This window comes from Macaca fascicularis, chromosome 7 (genome assembly GCF_037993035.2).
Source record: "Macaca fascicularis isolate 582-1 chromosome 7, T2T-MFA8v1.1".
In the NCBI taxonomy this organism is placed as follows: Eukaryota; Metazoa; Chordata; class Mammalia; order Primates; family Cercopithecidae; genus Macaca; species Macaca fascicularis.
Window position 1 is genome coordinate 171,542,905 of NC_088381.1, and position 19,761 is coordinate 171,562,665.

Below are 19,761 nucleotides of genomic sequence, written 5' to 3' on the forward strand. Positions count from 1 at the left end.
GGCAGGCCCCTGTAGTCCCAGCTACTTGGGAGGCTGAGGCAGGAGAATCGCTTGAACTTGGGAGGTGGAGGTTGCAGTGAGCCAAGATTGTACCACTGCACTCCAGTTCAGGCAACAGAGTGAGACTCCATCTCAAAAAAAAAGAAAGAAAGAAAAAAAAAGATATATATATATAAAATTAATTTTTGTATATTGATCTTGTAGCCTGCAACCTTGCTCAATTTGTTCATTAATTCTTAGTTTTTTACTGGATTTCTTAGTATTCCCCCCCCCCCCCGCCTTTTTTTTTTTTTTTTTTGAGATGGAGTCTCGCTCTGTTGCTCAGGCTGTAGTGCAATGGCGCAATCTTGGCTCACTGCAATCTCCGCCTCCTGGGTTCAAGTGATTCTCCTGTCTCAGCCTCCCAAGTAGCTGGGATTACAAGTGCATACCACTACACCCAGCTATTTTTTTTTTTTTTTTTTTTTGTATTTTTAGTAGAAATGGGGTTTCGCCATGTTGGCCAGGCTGGTCTCAAACTCCTGACCTCAGGTGATCCACCCACCTCTGCCTCCCAAAGTGCTGGGATTACAGGCATGAGCCACCATGCCTGGCTGGATTTCTTAGCCAGGTTTTGCAGGATCATGACATCTGCAAATAGAGATAGTTTTCCTTTACAGTCTGAATGCCTTTTATTTTCTTACCTAATTGTCCTAGCTAGAACCTCCAGTACAATGTTCAGTAGAAACGCCAAGAGCAAACATCTTTGTCTTGTTCATGATATTAGGAAGAAAGCATTCAGTCTTTCACCATAGTTGCCTTTTTTTTTTTTTTCCTTGAGACTGAGTCTCACTCCGTCACCCGGGTTGGAGTGCAATGGCATGATCTTGGCTCACTGCACCCTTTGCCTCCCCAGTTCAAGCAATTCTCATGCCTCAGCCTCCTGAGTAACTGGGATTACAGATGGGCACCACCGCGCCCAGCTAATTTTTGTATTTTCAATAGAGACGGGGTTTCGCCACTTTGGCCAGGTTGGTTTCGAACTCCTGACCTCAGGTGATCCACCTACCTCGGCCTCCCAAAGTGCTGGGATTACGGGTGTGAGCCACCTCGCCTGGCCCATAGTTGCCCTTTATACAAAGTTCCTTTCTATTCCTGGTTTTTTAAGGGTGGTTTTTGTTTTTTGTTTTTATCGTGAAATTGTCTTGGGGCCAGGTATGGTGCCTCACACCTATAATCTCAGCACTTTGGGAAGCTGAGGTTGGAGAATCACTTGAGGCCCGGAGTTCGAGACCAGCCTGGGCAACATAGCAAGACCCCATTTCTAATTTAAAAAAATTGTTTTTAAAGAATGAGCCAGGTGTGGTGGTGCATGGCTGTATTCCTAGCTACTCAGGAAGCTGAGGCAAGATGGTTGATTGAATCCAGGAGTTCGAGGCTACAGTGAGGTATGCCTGTGCCACTGTACTATTATAGCCTGGGCAAGAGAGCTAGACCCTGTCTCTAAAAAAAGTTTTGCATGGCCGGGCATGGTGGCTCACGCCTGTAATCCCAGCACTTTGAGAGGCCAAGGCAGGCAGATCTCCTGATGCCGGGAGTTCGAGACCAACCCGGGCAACATGGTGAAACCCCGTCTCTGCTGAAAATACAAAAATTAGCCAGTCATGATGTCATGTGCCTGTAATTGCAGCTGCTTGAGAGGCTGAGGCATGAGAACCCCCACCTGGGAGGTGGAGGCTGCTGTGAGCCAGGATCCCGCCAATCCTGCCCCTGCACTCCAGCCTGGGCAACAAGAGCAAAAAACCCCACCTCAAAAAAAAAAAGGTGTTCCATTTTGTCAAATGCTTTTTCTGTGCCTATTGATATGATTATATTGTTTTTGGTCGGGCGCAGTGGCTCACATTTGTAATCCCAGCACTTTGGGAGGCTGAAGTGGGCGGATCACCTGAGGTCAGGAGTTTGAGACCAGCATGACCAACATGGTGAAACCCTGTCTCTAATAAAAACACAAAAAGTTAGCCAGGTGTGGTGGCAGGTGCCTGTAATCCCAGTTACTCAGGAGGCTGAGGCAGGAGAATTACTTGAACCTGGGAGGTGGAGGTTGCAGTGAGCCGAGATCGCGCCACTACACCCCAGCCTAGGTGACAAGAGCGAAACTCTGGCTCAAAACAAAACAAAATAAACAAACAAACAAAAAACAGAGTCAGGAATGACAGTGTGCTGCTCAGAGCCAGGCCTCAGGAGTGGAAGACAGTGGCACCATCACACATACAGACACACACACACACACACACACACACACTCTCACACACTAAGTCCTTTTTCCATTTCAACCCTAAAATTGTAATTTTTAAAATAACATGCTTATAAAAATAGGATCTCCTCCAAGTAGGTTTCTGTTAAAAGCAGGGGTTTTTGGAAGTTTGGGGGTGTTGTTCTTTATAGATTTTTGTTTTGTTTTGTTTTGTTTTGTTGCTTTAGGTGTAGATTGGAGGATTTGCTTTAACAGAGTATCTTCTTGGCTTTATGGCTAAAATAGCCAGTTCCTGCTTATTAATACTCAAACACATCAATTATTCATCTGCAGTTGGGTATATTATATACGCCGAGTCATCCATCCTCCTGCCCTCTTTGTTAAAGGAGGCTTTGAGGCCAGCAGCCCCACGGGGAAGGCGTGTAGTTGGGACTCAGGGCTGACTCAGAGGGCCAGCCCTGGCCAGCTCATGTCTGAGGTCACATCCGAGGGAGAGGAGGCAGCAGAGCTGAGTGAACAGAATCTTGTTCTAACAACTTCCCAGGTTCCATGCTGCCTTGCCATGCCCAGCTCCTGAGCTGTCCATGTGAGGTCAGGGATTTGTCAAGATGAAGGGCTAGGCCTTTGAGGGTTTTGCTCTTTCAACTTGCTTCTTGCCCTTGACCTGCAATTATACTAGCAGCAGTTTCCATATGCAATGGTGACAGCTGATGTGTACTGGGGGAAATGATGGAGAATCAGAACCATTGTAATCCTCAGATGGGGAAGCTCAAGTTCAAGGTGGGCAGGAAGGCCACAGGCAAGGCCATTTGGCAGCCAAGTGCAAAGTCAGGGTGGAATCTCCATCTCCTGGCGACCATCCCCCATCAGCCTCCTGCATGGAATCCATAATGAGGGCCAGAACAGTGGAGGATCTGCTGTTAGCTATGCCCTGGTGCACGGACTCCCAGGTAAAACCAGATCCACAGGGGAGAAGGGAGTAAGCATTATTTATTTATTTATTATTTGAGATGGAGTCTAGCTCTGTCACCCACGCTGGAGTGCAGTGGCATCATCTCGGTTCACTGCAACTTCTGCCTCCCCAGCTCAAGCCATTCTTGTGCCTCAGCCTCCCGAGTAGCTGGGACTACAGGCGTGCCACCATGCCCTGCTAATTTTTGTATTTTTAGTAGAGATGGGGTTTCACCATGTTGCCCAAGCTGGTCTCAAACTCCTGGACTCAAGCGATCTGCCTTCCTCAGCCTCCCAAAGTGCTGGGATTACAGGCGTAAGCCACTGTACCCAGCCACCACTATCCTGATTTTTGTGTTTTTCATCCCCTTGTGTTTTTTTCAATAGTTTCATTCTATACATTTGCATCTTTAAACAGCATGTTGTTTGGTTTTGCACGTTTTCATTTCTGAATCACGCTATGTGTATTCTAAGAATTGCTTTGGTTTTTTAAATAATATATTGAGATTATGATACTGAGATGCATTCACGTTGTTGTACGTAGCTGTAAAAAGTATTCTTTCTGTTATATACTATTTCTTTGTGCGAATATGCCATTTTCTGTATTCATACAGATAATGGACATTTGAATTGTTTCCAGTGTGTTTCTGTAACAAACTGTAGTGCTATGATTATTCTTATACATGTTCCCGTGCATATGTTTGAGAGTTTTTTTTGTTTTAGAAACCGATGTTTATTCTCCATCAACCTTATTTTCATGTTGCTGAAGAGCCCGTGCAAAAACAGCTTAAGACTATGCCGTGGTTGCTTCTACCCATTCAGTGGCCTGAGCAGTGGGAGCTGCAGACCAGTTTTTAGTGGCAGGCTGAGCCCTCCAGTCTTCAGTAGGGAACTGCTGAATAGGCACAGAGGGTACCTGCACGCTGCCAGACCAGTCTGCAACCTCAGGCTGAATAGCAGTGAACTCGGGAGCTGGAGCAGTCCATTCACCCTGAAATTCCTCCTTGGTCACAGCCTTTTCAGCAGCAGCCTGCTCTTCTTTTTCAATCTCTTCAGGATCGCTGTAGAAGTAGAGGTCAGGCATGACCTCCCACGGGAAATGGTGTCACGCATGCGCAGAACTTCCCGAGCCAGCGTCCACCATATTAAACCCAATGAGGGAGCTCCCTTATTGTCACATGGGATGGCAATGTCCCCATAGCACAGAGGAGAATCTGTGTTACGAGCAATGGTAGGTAGGTTAACATAAGATGCCTCCCAGAGGGGCTGGTGGTCAGCCTGGGGTCAGTAACCACGAGAAGCCGTGGCTCCCGGAAGGCTGCCTGGATCTGGTTAGTGAAGGTTCCAGGAGTGAAGCGGCCAGCCATTGGAGTGGCTCCAGTGGCAGCAGCAAACTTCAGCATGGCCCTCTGGCCAGTATTCCTGGAGGATATGGCACTAACATCAGCAGGGTTTTCAATGGCAACAATGGCACGAGCTGCCAGCAGAAGCTTCTCCCAGGTCCTCCCACAGATTTATGATGTAGATGCCATCACTTTTCCTTTTGTAGATGTACTGTTTCATCTGGAAGTCAAGACTGGTGCCACCTAAGTAGGTTCCTGCTGCAAGGAACTTAAGGACATGCTCCTCCTTCATTTGCAGGACATCAGGAGCTCCAGACCTTGTGAAAGTTTGCCTTTAAGTTACAATGGGAATCCAGGACAATGCTGTATGGACCCCTCTATGGGTAGCGCGGAAAGCGGGAGTTGCTTTTTTTTTTTTTTTTTTTGAGATGGAATCTTACTCTGTCACCCAGGCTGGAGTGCAGTGCTGCCTTCTCGGGTCACTGCAGCCTCCGCCTCCGAGGTTCAAGTGATTCTGCCTCAGCCTCTCAAGAAGCTGGGATTATAGATGCAGGCCGCCACGCCCAGCTAATTTTTTTGTATTTTCAGTAGAGAAAGGGTTTCACCATGTTGGCCAGGCTGGTCTTGAACTCCTGACCTCAGGTCATCCACTGCCTCAGCCTCCCAAAGTGCTGAGGTTACAGGCGTGAGCCACTGTGCACAGCTGAGAGTTTTTTTAGGGTAAATATTTTGGGTGGAATTGCTCAGCTGTAGGGGCCATACAACTTCAACTTTAATTGCTGATTGTTGTCCAAAATGCCAATTTTACTGGCTTTTGCCAAATAAGTTTTGGCTTTGTTGATTATGTGATCTTTGCATTGTGCTTCATTATCTTCTGCTCTTACCTTGAACTTACACTCCCAAGCAGGGTCTAAGAGTGCCCATTGAAGCCAGGTGCAGCAGCTCATGCCTGTAACACCAACACTTTGGGAGGCTGAGGCCGAGGATTGCTCAAGTCCAGGAGTTTGAGACCAGCCTGGGAAACATAGTGAGATCTCGTCTCTACAAAAAATAATCTTTTTTTTTTTTTTTTTTTTTTTTTTTTTAGAGACGGAATCTCGCTCGGTCGCCCAGCCTGGAGTGCAGTGGTGCGATCTCGGCTCACTGCAAGCTCCGCCTCCCGGGTTCACGCCATTCTCCTGCCTCGGCTTCCCAAGTAGCTGGGACTACAGGCGCCTGCCACCACGCCCGGCTTATTTTTTGTATTTTTTAGTAGAGACAGGGTTTCACTGTGTTACCCAGGATGGTCTCGATCTCCTGACCTCGTGATCCGCCCTCCTTGGCCTCCCAGAGTGCTGGGATTACAGGTGTGAGCCACCGTGCCTGGCCCAAAAAATAATTTTTAAAAAATTAGCCAGGTATGATGGCTCATGCCCATAGTGCTAGTTACTTGAAGGTTGAGACAGGAAGATCGCTGGAGCCTAGGAGTCCAAGGCTGCAGTGAGCTATAATCATGCCATTGCACTCCTGCCTGGGTAACAGAGTGGGACCCTGTCTAAAAGACGACAAAATTTCCCATTGTTCCACATTCTCAGCAGCACTTGCTATTGTCAGACTTTTTCCTTTTTGCCAATCTGGTGGCCAGTACATGGTAATTTATTATGCTCTGTGTGCTATAAATTATTTGTGTCCACCCAAATTCATATGTTGAAAACTGAACCCCGACTGGGCACAGTGGTTCAGGCCTGTAAACCCAGCACTAGGATGTTCAGATTGGAGGATCGCTTGAGTCCAGGAGTTCGAGACCAGCCTGGGCAACATGGTAGAAACCCATCTCTACAAAAAATTTTAAAAAAAATTGCTGGAAATGCTGGTGAGTGCCTGTAGTTCCAGCTGCCTGGGAGGCTGGGATGGGAGGATCACCTGAGCCTGGGAGATTGAGGCTGCAGTGATGCATGATAGTACCACGGTACTCCAGCCTGGGCGACAGGGTGAGACTCTGTCTCAAAAAAAGAAAACTAAACCCCAGAGTTTGATGGTATTGGGAGGTGAGGCCTTTGGAAGGTGATGAGGTCATGAGGGTGGAGTCCTTCCAGAAAAGAGCGCCAGAGAGCTCATTCGCCCCTTCTGCCACGTGAGTGCACAGTGAGATGATAGCTGTCCATCTGTGAACGCAAAGCCAGCCCTCAGCAGACACCGTATCTGCCAGGGCCTTGATCTTGGATTTCCCAGCCTCCAGAACTGTGGTGAATACATTTTTCCTGTTTTTAAGCCAGCCCGCAGACTGGAGTCTAAGGGTGCTGCTTTCTGCCTGTGAGCTTGAGAAAACCTCTTGTGCTTCTGAATCTCCAAGTCCTTGCCTGCAAAGCAGAGGCCATGATAAAAACCCTAACACCTTATCTGGCATTGCAGGATCCCTTACCAAGGGCTTCTACGTCTCCTATTTTGTTATAGCTTCCAGAATGGACTGAGATAGCTTGCATTTGCAATCACAGATGACTTTAAGTATTTGTTCTTATTATTTACCAACCCCCAAGTGCCTGTTGTTGTCTTTTGCCTGTATTTCTATTGGGTTGTTGATCTTATTAAATTATAGATCTTTCTTTCTTTCTTTCTTTTCTTTTTTTGTGATCGAGTTTTGCTCTTTTTGCCCAGGCTGGAGTGCAATGGCACGATCTCAGCTCACTGCAACCTCTGCCTGCCGGGTTCAAGTGATTCTCCTGCCTCAGCCTCCCAAGTAGCTGGGATTACAGGTGTGCACCACCACGCTGGCTAATTTTGTATTTTTAATAGAGGTGGGGTTTCACCATGTTGGGCAGGCTGGTCTCGAACTCCTGACCTCAGGTGATCCGGCCTCCCAAAGTGCTGGGATTACAGGTGTGAGCCACCGTAGCCAGCCAATTATAGACTTTTCTTATATGGTATGGATTTAAATCCTTATCAGTTATAACTTCTCCCAGTTTGAGGCTTGCATTTTTACCTTCTTTATGGTGTTTTTGAAAAATGTAAACTGTTAAAAGCTTTAACTCTGTATCCCTTTGCAACTTTTTATTTTGCACTATGTGTACTGATGACCAAAAGAAAAAAATGAAATTTGAGCCCAGACATGGTGGCTCACGCCTGGAACCCCAGCACTATGGGAGGTCGAGGCGGGCAGATCACAAGGTCAGGAGATTGAGACCATCCTGGCTAACACGGTGAAACCCCATCTCTACTAAAAATACAATAAATTAGCCGGGCGCGGTAACAGGCGCCTGTAGTCCCAGCTACTCAGGAGGCTGAGGCAGAAGAATGGCGTAAATCCGGGAGGCGGAGCTTGCAGTGAGCCTAGATCGCACCGCCGCACTCCAGCCTGGGCGACAGAGTGAGACTCTGTCTCAAAAAAAAAAAAAAAAAAAAAAAAAAATTGAATTAAAACCAAAGAGCTTAGTCTGTATCACCCTCCCCTGATTAAATTTTTAAATTACAGTTCTTCTGTCCTGAAATTATATTATCCATGAGTTCTGCTATGTGTGTCCTGTGACCTGAGAGTGGGCAAGAACTTTCTCTGTTCACAGTTACGTCCTCAATGCTTCAAACATAGCTTTGCCCAAAGTAGGTGCTCAATAAACACTGTGGATGGAAGGAACAAAGGAAGGAGAGAGGAGTAGGGGGGCAGCCACCAAAGGCTGATGTGGCTTTTTATGACTCCACCCAATGAGGGCCAAATGACTCCAAGGATAGGGCAGCAGCCTAAGTAATGGAGGAAACGGTCTTTCCTCAAGCAGAGCTTAGACTTTACTGTCTTGGGAAAACCTGTTTGTATTTGGGAGATGTGCTTACTTTAATAGGTCAACCCTACAATAATGGGCAGGTCTGAGGCTCCAGGAGTGCTGGGGTAGTCTATTCACCCACTCATTCCTTCTCTCTATCCTTTTTTGCCCACCTGTCTTTGCAGCCCGTGGGTGTCAGAGCCAGCAGACTGGAGTCTAAGGGCACTGCGTTCTGCCCGTGAGCTTGAGAAAGCCTCTTGCCCTTCTGAATCTCCAAGTCCTTGCCTGCAAAGCAGAGGCAATGATAAAAACACTAGCACCTTATCTGGTGTTGCAGGATCCCTTACCAAGGGCTTCTGTATCTCCTATCGTGAACTCAGTACTCAGTGAGGTAGGCAAAACCAGAGGAGGAAACCGGGGAGGAGGAGTGAGTCTCTAACTCCCCACCCTGTGTGGATAAGCCTTGATCTGTGTTCTACAGACTCTGAGCTCTGAGCTCCTCTCGGGGGCAGAGGTGGGAAGGGCAGCCCCCCGGGAGGTGGTGAGTCCTCTGAGCTTTGGAAGGGTGGACTCTGCACCTGCTGTGCTGGTGCTTTCTGGGAATTTCCTCCATGGACCCCCAGAGCAACTGTGAGAGGTAGCTATTACCATTCCCATTTGACTGGTTCAGAAACTGTGCCTCAGAGACATGAAGTCACTTGCCCAAGGTCCCCCAGCATTCAGGGTCATAGCCAGAGTTCGAACTCCAAAGCCCTTGCCTCTCCCTCACCTCTGTGGTCTCCCTAGACCTTTAGATATAGTTCCAGACAGTGGATTTTCCCAGCTCACAGCAGAGTGCGTCATGGGACAGGGCAGGCTCCAGAGGGCTACGCTACCAGAATCTGGTAATGACAACTGCGTACGTGTGTGTGAGAGGCGACCGACAGATCCAGATGGGGACTGACCAATCTAGAACTAGATAGGGATCAATCATCTTCAGCAGATCTGAGAGCTGGAGAATTACTGCAGGGACAAATGGCCCTTTCCCTCCTGCATCCCCCAGGGCCATCTCCACACTGTGGTGAAGCATGGGACGTGGTAAAGGGACACCTTCGAGCTGTGGGAAAAGCTGACACGACTTTCCAGAATAGTGTGTTTAGCAAGGCGGGGGCGCCTATGTTCTCCCCGAGAGGCGTTCCATCCAGAGCTATCTGGGAAGGCTGAGGTACCAGAAGCCAGAAGGTGGAAAATCACTGATGCATCTCCACTGAGTTTTCAACGGGGCCCTACACTGACCTAAGTACAGGAGGTTTGAGGGCTCTCCACTCACCAGGAATGAAAGGATCGATTGCAGAGTTTCGGCCTTGGAGCCCAGTCCTGGCTCTCCCTTTGCTTGCTCCTGACATTGGACGAGTTACAGCCCTTCCTGAGTCTCGGTCAGTCGCCTCTCACTTGCCCATTGACGTCTCACAGGCTGTAGAAGAGTTGGGGGTCCTAGCATAGGTGTCTTGTGCCAGGTACAGAGCTGGAGTTCAATAAATGTAGTGACCTCAGCAGGAAAAGCCAAGGAGGGGCAGGCCACACTAGGGGCTGGTCTGCAGAGTCTTCAGGGAAGAAGCGAGGACGAGGACAAGGACCCGGGATGAGGACAGGACGAGAGGATGGCTGCATAACAGCAAGGAGGCTTTGGGCAGGCAGGGGAGGCTTTCCAAGTGTGTGAATAGCAGGAACACAATCTTGGAAGTGAGAATTCCTGGGGTGCCTTCTGGGCCTTGAAGCAGGGCTCACAGAGGGCAACAGGACCCTGGTGGGGTGAAGAAGGGGACTGGAGAGGTAAATTAAAAGAATAGCAGCTTGTCTGCCCTCATCCCCGATGTGGGGGGCAGCAGCCTGGCATGGAGTCCAAATGGACCTCATATTTCCCAAAGACTCAAAGCATCTGGGGCCTACATGGAGTGTCCCAGGAACACCTACTGCCCAGCCCGTCCTCTTTCCCCTGCCACCAGGCATGATGACCCCAATGTCTCAATTATCACACTCTGCTTTTCTCCATCTCTGTGGCTTTACATATTCTCAGTGTTCAGCTCTTGGTCTGCAACATATCTGCATACACACACACACACACACACACACACACACACACACACACACACGGAGGAATGGCTCCTGGGTCCCAGTAGTTCCCACTCTCTGGTAGAGGAGTTGTGTTTGTGAGGGTTGTGATGGGGCGATGAGCCTGCAGCAGCCTTTCCACGCCCGTCCATACTAGATGTGGTGCAGAATGCATGGGCCTGTGGGTCAGGAGATGTGACACTTAGCATGATAGTACCGGTTAGGATCACGCAGGGCTGCAAGTAAATCACAACCCAACTGTAGTGGGTGCAACAAGAAGTGCTTATTTTTTTGCATAAGAAGTCAGGAGGATGGCAATCTCACTGCTAGTGCAGGTACTTGAAGCTGCCGTCAGGGACCCAGATACTTTCTGGTGCTGGTGTGTGTGGGGGGCGTCTGCTGGGGCTTGGGAGATTTGGGTCCCCATTCTGGCCCTGTTGCAAACTAGTTGTGCAGTTTCAGACAAAGCTTCTGAAGCTCTCACTTCATCTCTTTGTTTGTTTTTAAAATTGCGGGCTGAGTATGGTGGCTCCTGCCTGTAATCCCAGCACTTTGGGAGGCTGAGGTGGGAGCCTTGCTTGAGGCGTGGAGTTCGAGACCAGCCAGGCAAAATGGCAAACCCTCATCTGCACCAAAAAAAAAAAAATTAGCCGGGCATGGTGGTACACACCTGTGGACCCAGCTACTTGGGGAACTAAGGCAGGAGGATCACTTGAGCCCCGAAGGTTGAGGCTACAGTGAGCTGTGATTGTGCCACTGCACTCCAGCCTGGATGACAAAGTGAGGCCCTATCTCAAAAACGAATACATAAAATTGTGGTAAAAACATGTAACATAAAACCATCTTAATCATCTCCACCATTTTTAAGTGTATAGTTTAGTGGCATTGAGTACATTCACACGGTTGTGCAATCTGTCCTCATGTCTCTTTTCTTTCCAAAAGGAAACTCTGCCCATTAAGCAGGAACTCTCTATTTCCTTCTCCCCACTGGCACCACCATTCTGCTCTCTGTCTGAATCCATTTGACTGCTCTAGGTACCTCATAGAAGAGGGACCATACAGAATTTGTCCTTTTGTGTTTGGCTTATTTCACGCATCATAATGTCCTCAAGGTTCATCTATGTTGTAGCTAATGTCAGAATTTCCCCTCTTTTTAAGGTCGAATAATATTCCATTGTATGGACGTACCACACTTTGTTTAGCCATTCATCTATGGATGGACACTTGGTTTGCTTTCACATTTTAGCTATTGTGAATAATGCTGCCATGAGCATGAGTCTCCAGATGTTTCCTTGAGACTGTGTTTTCAATTCTTTTGGGTATCTACCTAGAAGTGGGATTACTAGATCATATGGTAATTCTATTTCTAATTTTTTTCAGAAACATAATACTGTTTTCCATAGACGCTGTACCATTTTACATCCCCAGCAACCATGCACAGTTTCCAATTTCTCCATGTTCTTGCCAAAATTTGTTATTTTCTGTTTTTTTGCTAGTAGCTATCCTAATGGCTAAGAGGTGGCATGTCGCCTCTTTTTTTTTTTTTTTGAGACGGAGTCTCGCTCTGTCGCCAGTGCTGGAGTGCAGTGGCTTGATCTCAGCTCACTGCAAGCTCCGCCTCCCAGGTTTACGCCATTCTCCTGCCTCAGCCTCCCGAGTAGCTGGGACTACAGGCGCCTGCCACCTCACCCGGCTAGTTTTTTTTTTTTTTTTTGTATTTTTTAGTAGAGACGGGGTTTCACCGTGTTAGCCAGGATGGTCTCGATCTCCTGACCTCGTGATCCGCCCATCTAGGCCTCCCAAAGTGCTGGGATTACAGGCGTGAGCCACCGCGCCCGGCCGGCATGTCGCCTCTTTGAGACTCAGTTTCTCATCTGCCCCACAGGGACACAGTAGGGCTAGATTATCTCCAGCTTCTGATGTCTCATGGTGCCTTCCTTCTTGCCATGAAAGTAAGTATTGCTTATGCACATACACACCTTAGTAAATTTAGTTATATCTTTTCAGCTTGGGGCCCCAAGGTAGAAACTATTTTGATATGAAGACAGGAAACAAGAAATATGAAAAGGGATTGAAGAAGGCATTCCAAGGACAACTTCCAAACCCTCCTCTCTACTCCTTCCAGACCATAGATGCACATAATTCTGGACCACAAAGAGTCCTTTGGACAGAACAATACTTTACTCTTTCTTCTCTTCCTCTCGTTTTCTTTTTTGCTTGTAATTCACACACCCAGGTGACTGGGCGCAGTGGATCACACCTGTAATCCCAGCACCTTGGGAGGCAGAGATGGGAGGGTTGCTTGAGGCTGGGAGTTCAGTCTGGGCAAGACTTGGTCTCTACAAATAAATTATCTCGGTGTGGTGGTGCGTACCTGTAGTCCTAGCTATTCAGGAGGCGGAGGCAAAGGATCACTTGAGCCCCGGAGTTCAAGGCTGCAGTGAGCTATGATCACACCACTGTGCCCCAGCCTGGGCAATAGAGCAAGACCCTGTCTGGCTCAAGCAACAACAAAGGAAGGAAGGAAGGGGAAAAAGAGAGAGAGGAAGGAAGGGAAGGAGGCAGGGAGAGAGGGATGGAGGCAGGGAAGAGAGAGAGAGAGAGAGAGGCAGGCAGGCAGGGAAAGAAAGAAAGAGAGAAAGAGAGAAAGAAAGAAAGAAAAAGAAAGAAAGAAAGAAGAAAAAAGAAACGCACACACACCCATCTCCCACTCTTCACAGTGTCATGATGTCATTTAACATAAGTGCAAGGCAAAGTTCAAGGCGTTTAATTCTAGCTTTTACAAAAACCAAAAGCATCTTGAGTTAAGTACTATTATCTTCATTTCCTAACTTTTGGCATTTGCTGACTCATTATTTCATATGTGGCTTGGGTGAGAAAAGCACCCGGGTGGAAACCTCCTCCCCCAGCTACTTCTCTGGCCAATGTGAACTGCTCTGAACTTCCCATATGCTTTCTCGAAGCTTCTGCCTGAGGCTGAAACCCTTTCTGGGGTGTTTTCCCAACTCTCATCAGGATGGGATGCAGAATCAGGTGTCATGCTCTGTCCAAACCCGGCCTGGCTCCGGCCTTCTCCTGCAGTCTCGCTTCTCACCGCTCACTCTCCTGATACTTACCCAGACCCACCGTGTGGCTTCTCATTGCGGTGCTCGTCAGGCCATTCTTCTGCTTGAACTGTCCTTTCTACCCATCCTCCCACAGCTAACTCTGCTCATGCTTTTAGACTCAGCATAAACATCCTCTCCCCTAGGAAGCCTTCCCTGAATACAAACCCTCAAGTTGAGCTAAATGTCCCTGCTTGGGTCTCCTACAACACTTACGCTCACCCCTTCTTATCATAACTGACATTGCAGTTGAAGTGTGTGAAGCACACATTTAACTAATGGAATTCCACTAACTCTTCTTGGCCAGAAGGAGAAAGAGAATAACTTTATTTATTTATTTTTTTGAGGCACGTTCTTGCTCTGTCTCCCAGGAAGGAGTGCAGTGGGCATCGCCCTTCTGCCATTTTTTTTTTTTTTTTTTTTTTTTTTAGTTTTTGTAGAGACAAGGTCTCACTCTGTTGCCCAGGCTGGTCTCCAACTCCTGGGCTCAAGTGACCTCCCACCTCAGACTCCCAAGTAGCTGGGATTACAGATGTGCATGCCATCTCCCTATTCACATTTTGTTTTCTTTTATTTTGTTTTTTTTGAGACGCAGTCTTGCTCTGTTGCTCAGACTGGAGTGCAGTGGGGTGATCTTGGCTCACTTCAACTCTGCCTCCCATGTTCAAGAGATTCTCTCGCCTCAGCCTCCTGAGTAGCTGGGACTACAGGCACACACCACCATGCTTGGCTAATTTTTTGTATTTTAGCAGAGATGGGGTTTCACCATGTTGGCCAGGCTGGTCTCAAACTCCTGAGCTCAGGCAATCCACCCACCTCGGCCTCCCAAAGTGTTAGGATTACAGGCGTGAACCACTGCACCTGGCCCCTATTCACATTTTAAATAGAACCACTCTTGGCCTCCTGGGCACTCCCCTCTGAGGGTTAGATGGGAGCCCTGAGTGTTATCTTAGTCCTCAGGTGTTTTAACTTTGGGAGCCTCTGGCCCCTCTGGGAGTGAATCTGGCGTTTAAAGATACATATATTTGGCTGGGCACAGTGGCTCACGCCTGTAATCCCAGCAGTTTGGGAGGCCTCACGAGGTCAAGAGACCAAGACCATCCTGGCTAACACGGTGAAACCCCGTCTCTACTAAAAATACAAAAAAATTAGCCAGGCGTGGTGGTGGGCGCCTGTAGTCTCAGCTACTCGGGAGGCTGAGGCAGGAGAATGGCGTGAGCCTGGGAGGTGGAGCTTGCAGTGAGCCGAGATCGCGCCACTGCACTCCAGCCTGGGCAACAGAGCGAGACTCCGTCTCAAAAAAAAAAAAAAAAGATACATATATTTCCTGGAGCAAGAAAGGTCTCAAACATCGCAAGACAGTTGGGATGCCAACGGATCAAAGGGGAAGCAAGCATGACATAGCCACCCACTACAAGGGCTTACCTATTATCCAAGCTTTGGGAACTAGGTTAGAATCCCAGCTCTGTCGCTAACCAACCTGTGTACTTTAGCCAAGTCACTGTACCTGTCTAGACTTCGGATCGCATGTGTGTCTGTCCATCTCACAGGGTTACCCTGAGGCTAAATGAGGTAACAAATGTCATGAACCTACAAGGTAGACTCGACTCTCGGTAACAGTTAGTGTCACCCCCATCCCACACTACTCTCCCTCTTTGGACCCTGCACCCATGGATTCCATCCACCGCTGGCCAGGAGCTGAGTAGAGGCACCGAACACGTGAAGAGGTGAATGGGCAAGGAAGGTTTCTAGGTCAGGTAGCATTTCCAGGGTTCCCGCCTGCAGGCGTCTACCGAGTCTGGCCCGAGGCTGGCACCCAAAGATGCTTCCAGTCTTCCAGCAGCGACGCACTGACTGTAAGAAAAGTCTGCTTATAAATTCCGCACAGGCATTTAGGAACTGGTCCCTGGGGGCCTCTACAGATTCATTTCGCCCCCGACTCCATCCCCTTTGTGCCACCCTCGTTATTGCACTCTTCCATCCGGATGGCATTTAGCTGGGTCCAGGTCTGTCACCCGCCTGACCACCAGCTCCTTGAGGGCAAGAGGCTCCTGCTGCCCTCGGAGTCCGGCCCAGCCCGCAGCTGCTCAGATCCGGAGACGGGAAGGTTTGTGGGCGAGAGCCTGACGCCAGGGTCACAGTTAAGGATGCAAGAGCCCGGCTCCTTCCCGTAGCCCCGGCCCTGTCATTAAAGCTGGGGCTCCAGTCGGTGCAGCGCAGTCCGAAGGATGCAACCGCAACTTTTGTGCACAGTAGGCTCTCGATCTGTAATCCAGCCAACCCAGGCCTGTAGTCTGTAAATGCCAACTCAGCGGGAGGGCTCTGGCTGTCGCCCAGGGCCGTTTCTCGGCTCTTTCGGGGTTGCCGGAGCGCTCCGTACAGGAGGAACCCGCCGCCCGCGGTAGTCAGTGGAGACCCGGCCAGCGCTTCCCCGCCCTCTTCACCGCCCCCGCGGCGGGGTCTGGGCCAAGTCGCCCCTAGCAACAACAGCCGGGCCGGCTTTCTCAGGCCACGCTGATTGGCGGGACTCCGGGAGGCGGCCTGTCGTCACTTCCGGCAGCCGGAGGCAGCAGAGGAAGCCGAGGAGCGGCCATCTTGGGTCCGTGAGGCTCCGAGGTGCCGGGGTGCGGCGGCAGCAGCGGCGGCCAGCAGGGCGGAGGCTGAGGCAGCAAGCTCGCTAGAGAGGGAGAAGCAGCCGGGCGCAGGCGCCTCCTCCGCAGCCCGTTCCATGGTCAGCGCCCACAGCCCGCGGCGGCCTGTCTTGCGCTCCACTTCCTTCACATCCTCCTCCGCCTCCTCTTTTTCAGACGCCGCCGGCGGCGCTGTGTGGAGGCCCGGGAGCTGAAATTCGCGGCGCGACGGGCGGGAGTGGAGAAGGAGGCGAGGGGGCCCGGGATCGCGGGGCGCCCTGAGGCGAGGGGACGCCGGCGGGCCGAAGCCGGCAGCTCGCCGCAGGCTCGGCTCCGCCACTGCCGCCCTCCCGGGCTCCTCGCCTCGGCCGCCGGGGCAGGGAGAGAATGAGCCCCGGGACCCGCCGGGGGACGGCCCGGGCCAGGCCCGGGATCTAGACGGCCGTAGAGGGAAGGGAGCCGCCTTCCCCACGGCGCCGCTTCGAAACTGCCGTGGACTCGAGGACGCTGGTCGCCGGCCTCCTAAGGCTGTGCTGTTTTGTTTTCGCCCTCGCATTGTGCAGAATTAAAGTGCAGTAAAATGTCCACTAGGACCCCATTGCCAACGGTGAATGAACGAGACACTGAAAACGTAAGTAACCTGGGCGTTGTAGTTGGCGGACCTTCGGGGTGGCCTTCGTGCTCCTCGGGCAGTGCCTTGCAGTCGGGTGTTCCCCCCCAGCCCGAACGCTCTGGAAATAGAGGGCAGGCCGTAGTCACCCAAGAGGCAGCCAGGTCGGACCGTTTCCTCCAGAAGTCCGCCCTGTCCCGCTGTTCGCGGGCGGGTCTACGAAGTATATCGATTATGCCTGCAGTCTAGTCGATTAGTAAAGCCCGTAAGTTGCATCGTTACGAATCGGTGCTTTGAGAGGCCGGGTTGCCGCTCAATGGATTGTGCAAGTGTGCGTGTCAGATCACTGCAGTGGTCAGTGCTTATTTTAACCGAACTCTGCTTTTAACTTGGTCAGGCATTTCTTGAGAGACTATCATATTAATACCATATGTACTGGTGCTGATTAAGAGTAATCGATTGAGTCAAGTGGGCTGTCTCGTTCTTTTAAGATGGAACTAAATTTAATCACAGTCACTAAGTGTCTACTGAGGGATCTTTGCGGTCCCCTTAGGAATTCCAAAACACTAGCGGGCAGCCTTTATTAAGGCATAGGTTCCTTTACATACAAATCTTTTTTGAAGGAGTTAAACATTTTAAAAAGCAGAAAAGCAGATGTATAGTGAAGCTGTGCTCTGCCACTCACTGCCTAGCTGAGGGACACCCGCTGGGGCTTCGCTGTCCTCCTTCCTAAAAAGAGGTTGACTTAGATGAGCTCTTAGGTCCGTTTCAGCGCTCACAGGCTATGATTTTATAAAAGGAACCTTTGATTTTGTGCATGTGAAACTACAAAATGCCAGGAACAGCATTGCTAGAGAATGAGAACTTGTAGTAGAAATGCCATTGAAGAAACGTTTGACAAACTCTGTTCGTTTTCTGAACTCTCCTCTAACACTGGCTTCAAAAGTGTTTCAATCTAGTTGTTGCCTATATTCTGTAAAACGTCTAGTAAATAACTTGTAAAGAAACTTCACTGGCCTTTCATTAAAAGTGTTATGAGGTAATTGCTGGCACGAAATGTCTTCTCTTAGGGAATGCTTCCTTGCTTTGAGTGTTTTCATGCTTTCAGTAATGTCCTGAGATGTTATGGCAATGTTTTAATTTTGATCTTCAAAAATGCCACTTGTTTGCTGGATAGCTATTTGATAATTTAATCTGTAAACGTAAAACCATAGCCTAAAACATCCCTGTAGCATATTAGTGTATAATATTTAATGCTCTTTAGCCCTTAGTGAGTAGAACAGTGGTGTACCTTTCTCCACCTGAGAGAGATTAGAAAATTATATAAAGAGCGAGTAATAGAAACTCTTAGACTAGGTGAGTCAGGGAACTATTTTCTTATGGTCCTTTTAAAGAAACCTTTTTTTGTTTTTTTTTTTTTGAGACAGACCGAGACTGTCTCCCAGGCTGACTGTCTCCCAGGCTGGAGTGTGGTGGTGCGATCTTGGCTCACTGCAGCCTTCGCCTCCCAGGCTGAAGTGATTATCATGCCTCAGCCTCCCGAGTAGCTGAGATTACAGGCATGCACCACCACGCCTGGCTTGCATTTTTGTATTTTTAGTAGACAGGGTTTCACCATGTTGGCCAGGCTGGTCTAGAACTCCTGGCCTCATGTGATCCACCCGCCTCGGCCCCTCAAAGTGCTGATATTACAGGCGTGAGCCAGTGTGCCCAACTGATTAGTTTTGATCATTGATATTCACTCAGAGAAGCAAAACTTTACGTTGAACCAGAGTAGGAGCTCCATGCTTTCTAAACTGAAGCCAAAAACAGTCATAGCAGATTTGTGATAATGAAGGATTTCAAATGGGTCTTCTTTCTCTCTTTCTTTTTTGAGATGGAGTCTGGCTCTGTCTCTCAGACTGGAGTGCTGTGGCACGATCTCGGCTCACTGCAACTTCCACCTCCCAGGTTCAAGTGATTCTCCTGCCTCAGCCTCCTGAGTAGCTAGGATTACAGGCATGCGCCACCACTCCGGGCTAATTTTGTATTTTTAGTAGAGAAGAGGTTTCTCCATGTTTGTCATGCTGGTCTCGATCTCCTGACCTCAGGTGATCCGCCTGCTTCGGCCTCCCAAAGTGCTGGTATCACAGGCGTGAGCCACCACGCCCGGCCATGTAGTGTATTTAAAATGAATTTTTGACTGTTTTAAAATCAAGTTTATTACACATTGTTGCGTTGATTTACCATGCCCGGTTACATTTTTAACTCTTGTATTAGCATGTTCTGGAAGGAACTGTGTAGCTTTCACAGTGTGGAGCCCTTGTGTCAGTGTTACAACTCAGGTATAGACTTTGTTACCTACATTACTGCACTGCTAGGTATTAGACTTCCTGCCAATTGAATGGTGAATGTACAAGAATGAATGGGAGCTCTCATTCTGTTGAGAAGCTTTTTTCTTAAAAAAGTTAGGTTTGTTGAGATGTAATGTTCATCCATTTTAAATATACAGTTTGGTGAGTTTTGACAAGCGTATAGTTATGTAACCACTATCACAATCATGATGTAGAACACTTCCATCACCAGAAAGCTCCCTTATGGCGCTTTATAGTCAGTGCCTTCTCCCTTTCTCAACCCCTGGGCAACCACTGATCTGCTTTCCGTCCCTGTGGTTTTGCCTTTTCAAGGATGCTATGTAAATGGAGTCACAAGAGTAAATAATCTTTTGTGTCTTCTTTCACTTAGCGTAGTACTTTTGAGATTTATTTCAATGTATATCAGTAGTTCATTCCTTTTTACTGCTGTGTTAGTATTTCCTTGTTTGGATGTGCCACAATTTTTTTAATCCACTCACCAGTGATGGACATTTTTGGCTATTGTGACTAGAATAGGTATGTTTTAGTATTTTGTAAAAATACTTTTTATTGTGCTTATCCCAGGAATCTTATTTAAATTTTAAATAATTGTATATAGCTATGGTAAGAATGTTACATATTAGATCAAGACTAAGAAAAGGCAGGCCGGGTGTGGTGGCTCATGCCTGTAATCCCAGCACTTTAGGAGGCTAAGGTGGGCAGATGGCTTGAGGC

The 19,761-nt window shown here is 48.7% G+C and overlaps 1 protein-coding gene and 1 pseudogene across 49 annotated transcripts in view; one reads left to right on the forward strand and one right to left on the reverse strand.

Annotated features, from left to right (window-relative positions):
* Positions 1-2,350: 2,350 nt before the first annotated feature.
* On the reverse strand, positions 2,351-8,528 carry LOC135964460 (small ribosomal subunit protein uS2 pseudogene; annotated as a pseudogene).
* Positions 8,529-16,050: 7,522 nt separating this feature from the next.
* The window catches only part of MARK3 (microtubule affinity regulating kinase 3), a 119,029-nt gene continuing 115,318 nt past the window's right edge, over positions 16,051-19,761 (forward strand). For 38 of the 49 annotated variants that reach the window (XM_073998338.1, XM_073998342.1, XM_005562275.4 and 35 more), the window contains exon 1: positions 16,051-16,714. Coding sequence is in view for 26 of the 49 variants with exons in the window: in XM_005562275.4 (XP_005562332.1) it covers positions 16,664-16,714 (51 nt within the window). In the remaining 23 variants the exon portion in view is untranslated. The remainder of the gene's footprint in view (positions 16,715-19,761) is intronic. The other 11 variants (XM_073998336.1, XM_073998341.1, XM_073998346.1 and 8 more) reach the window with 1 other exon arrangement.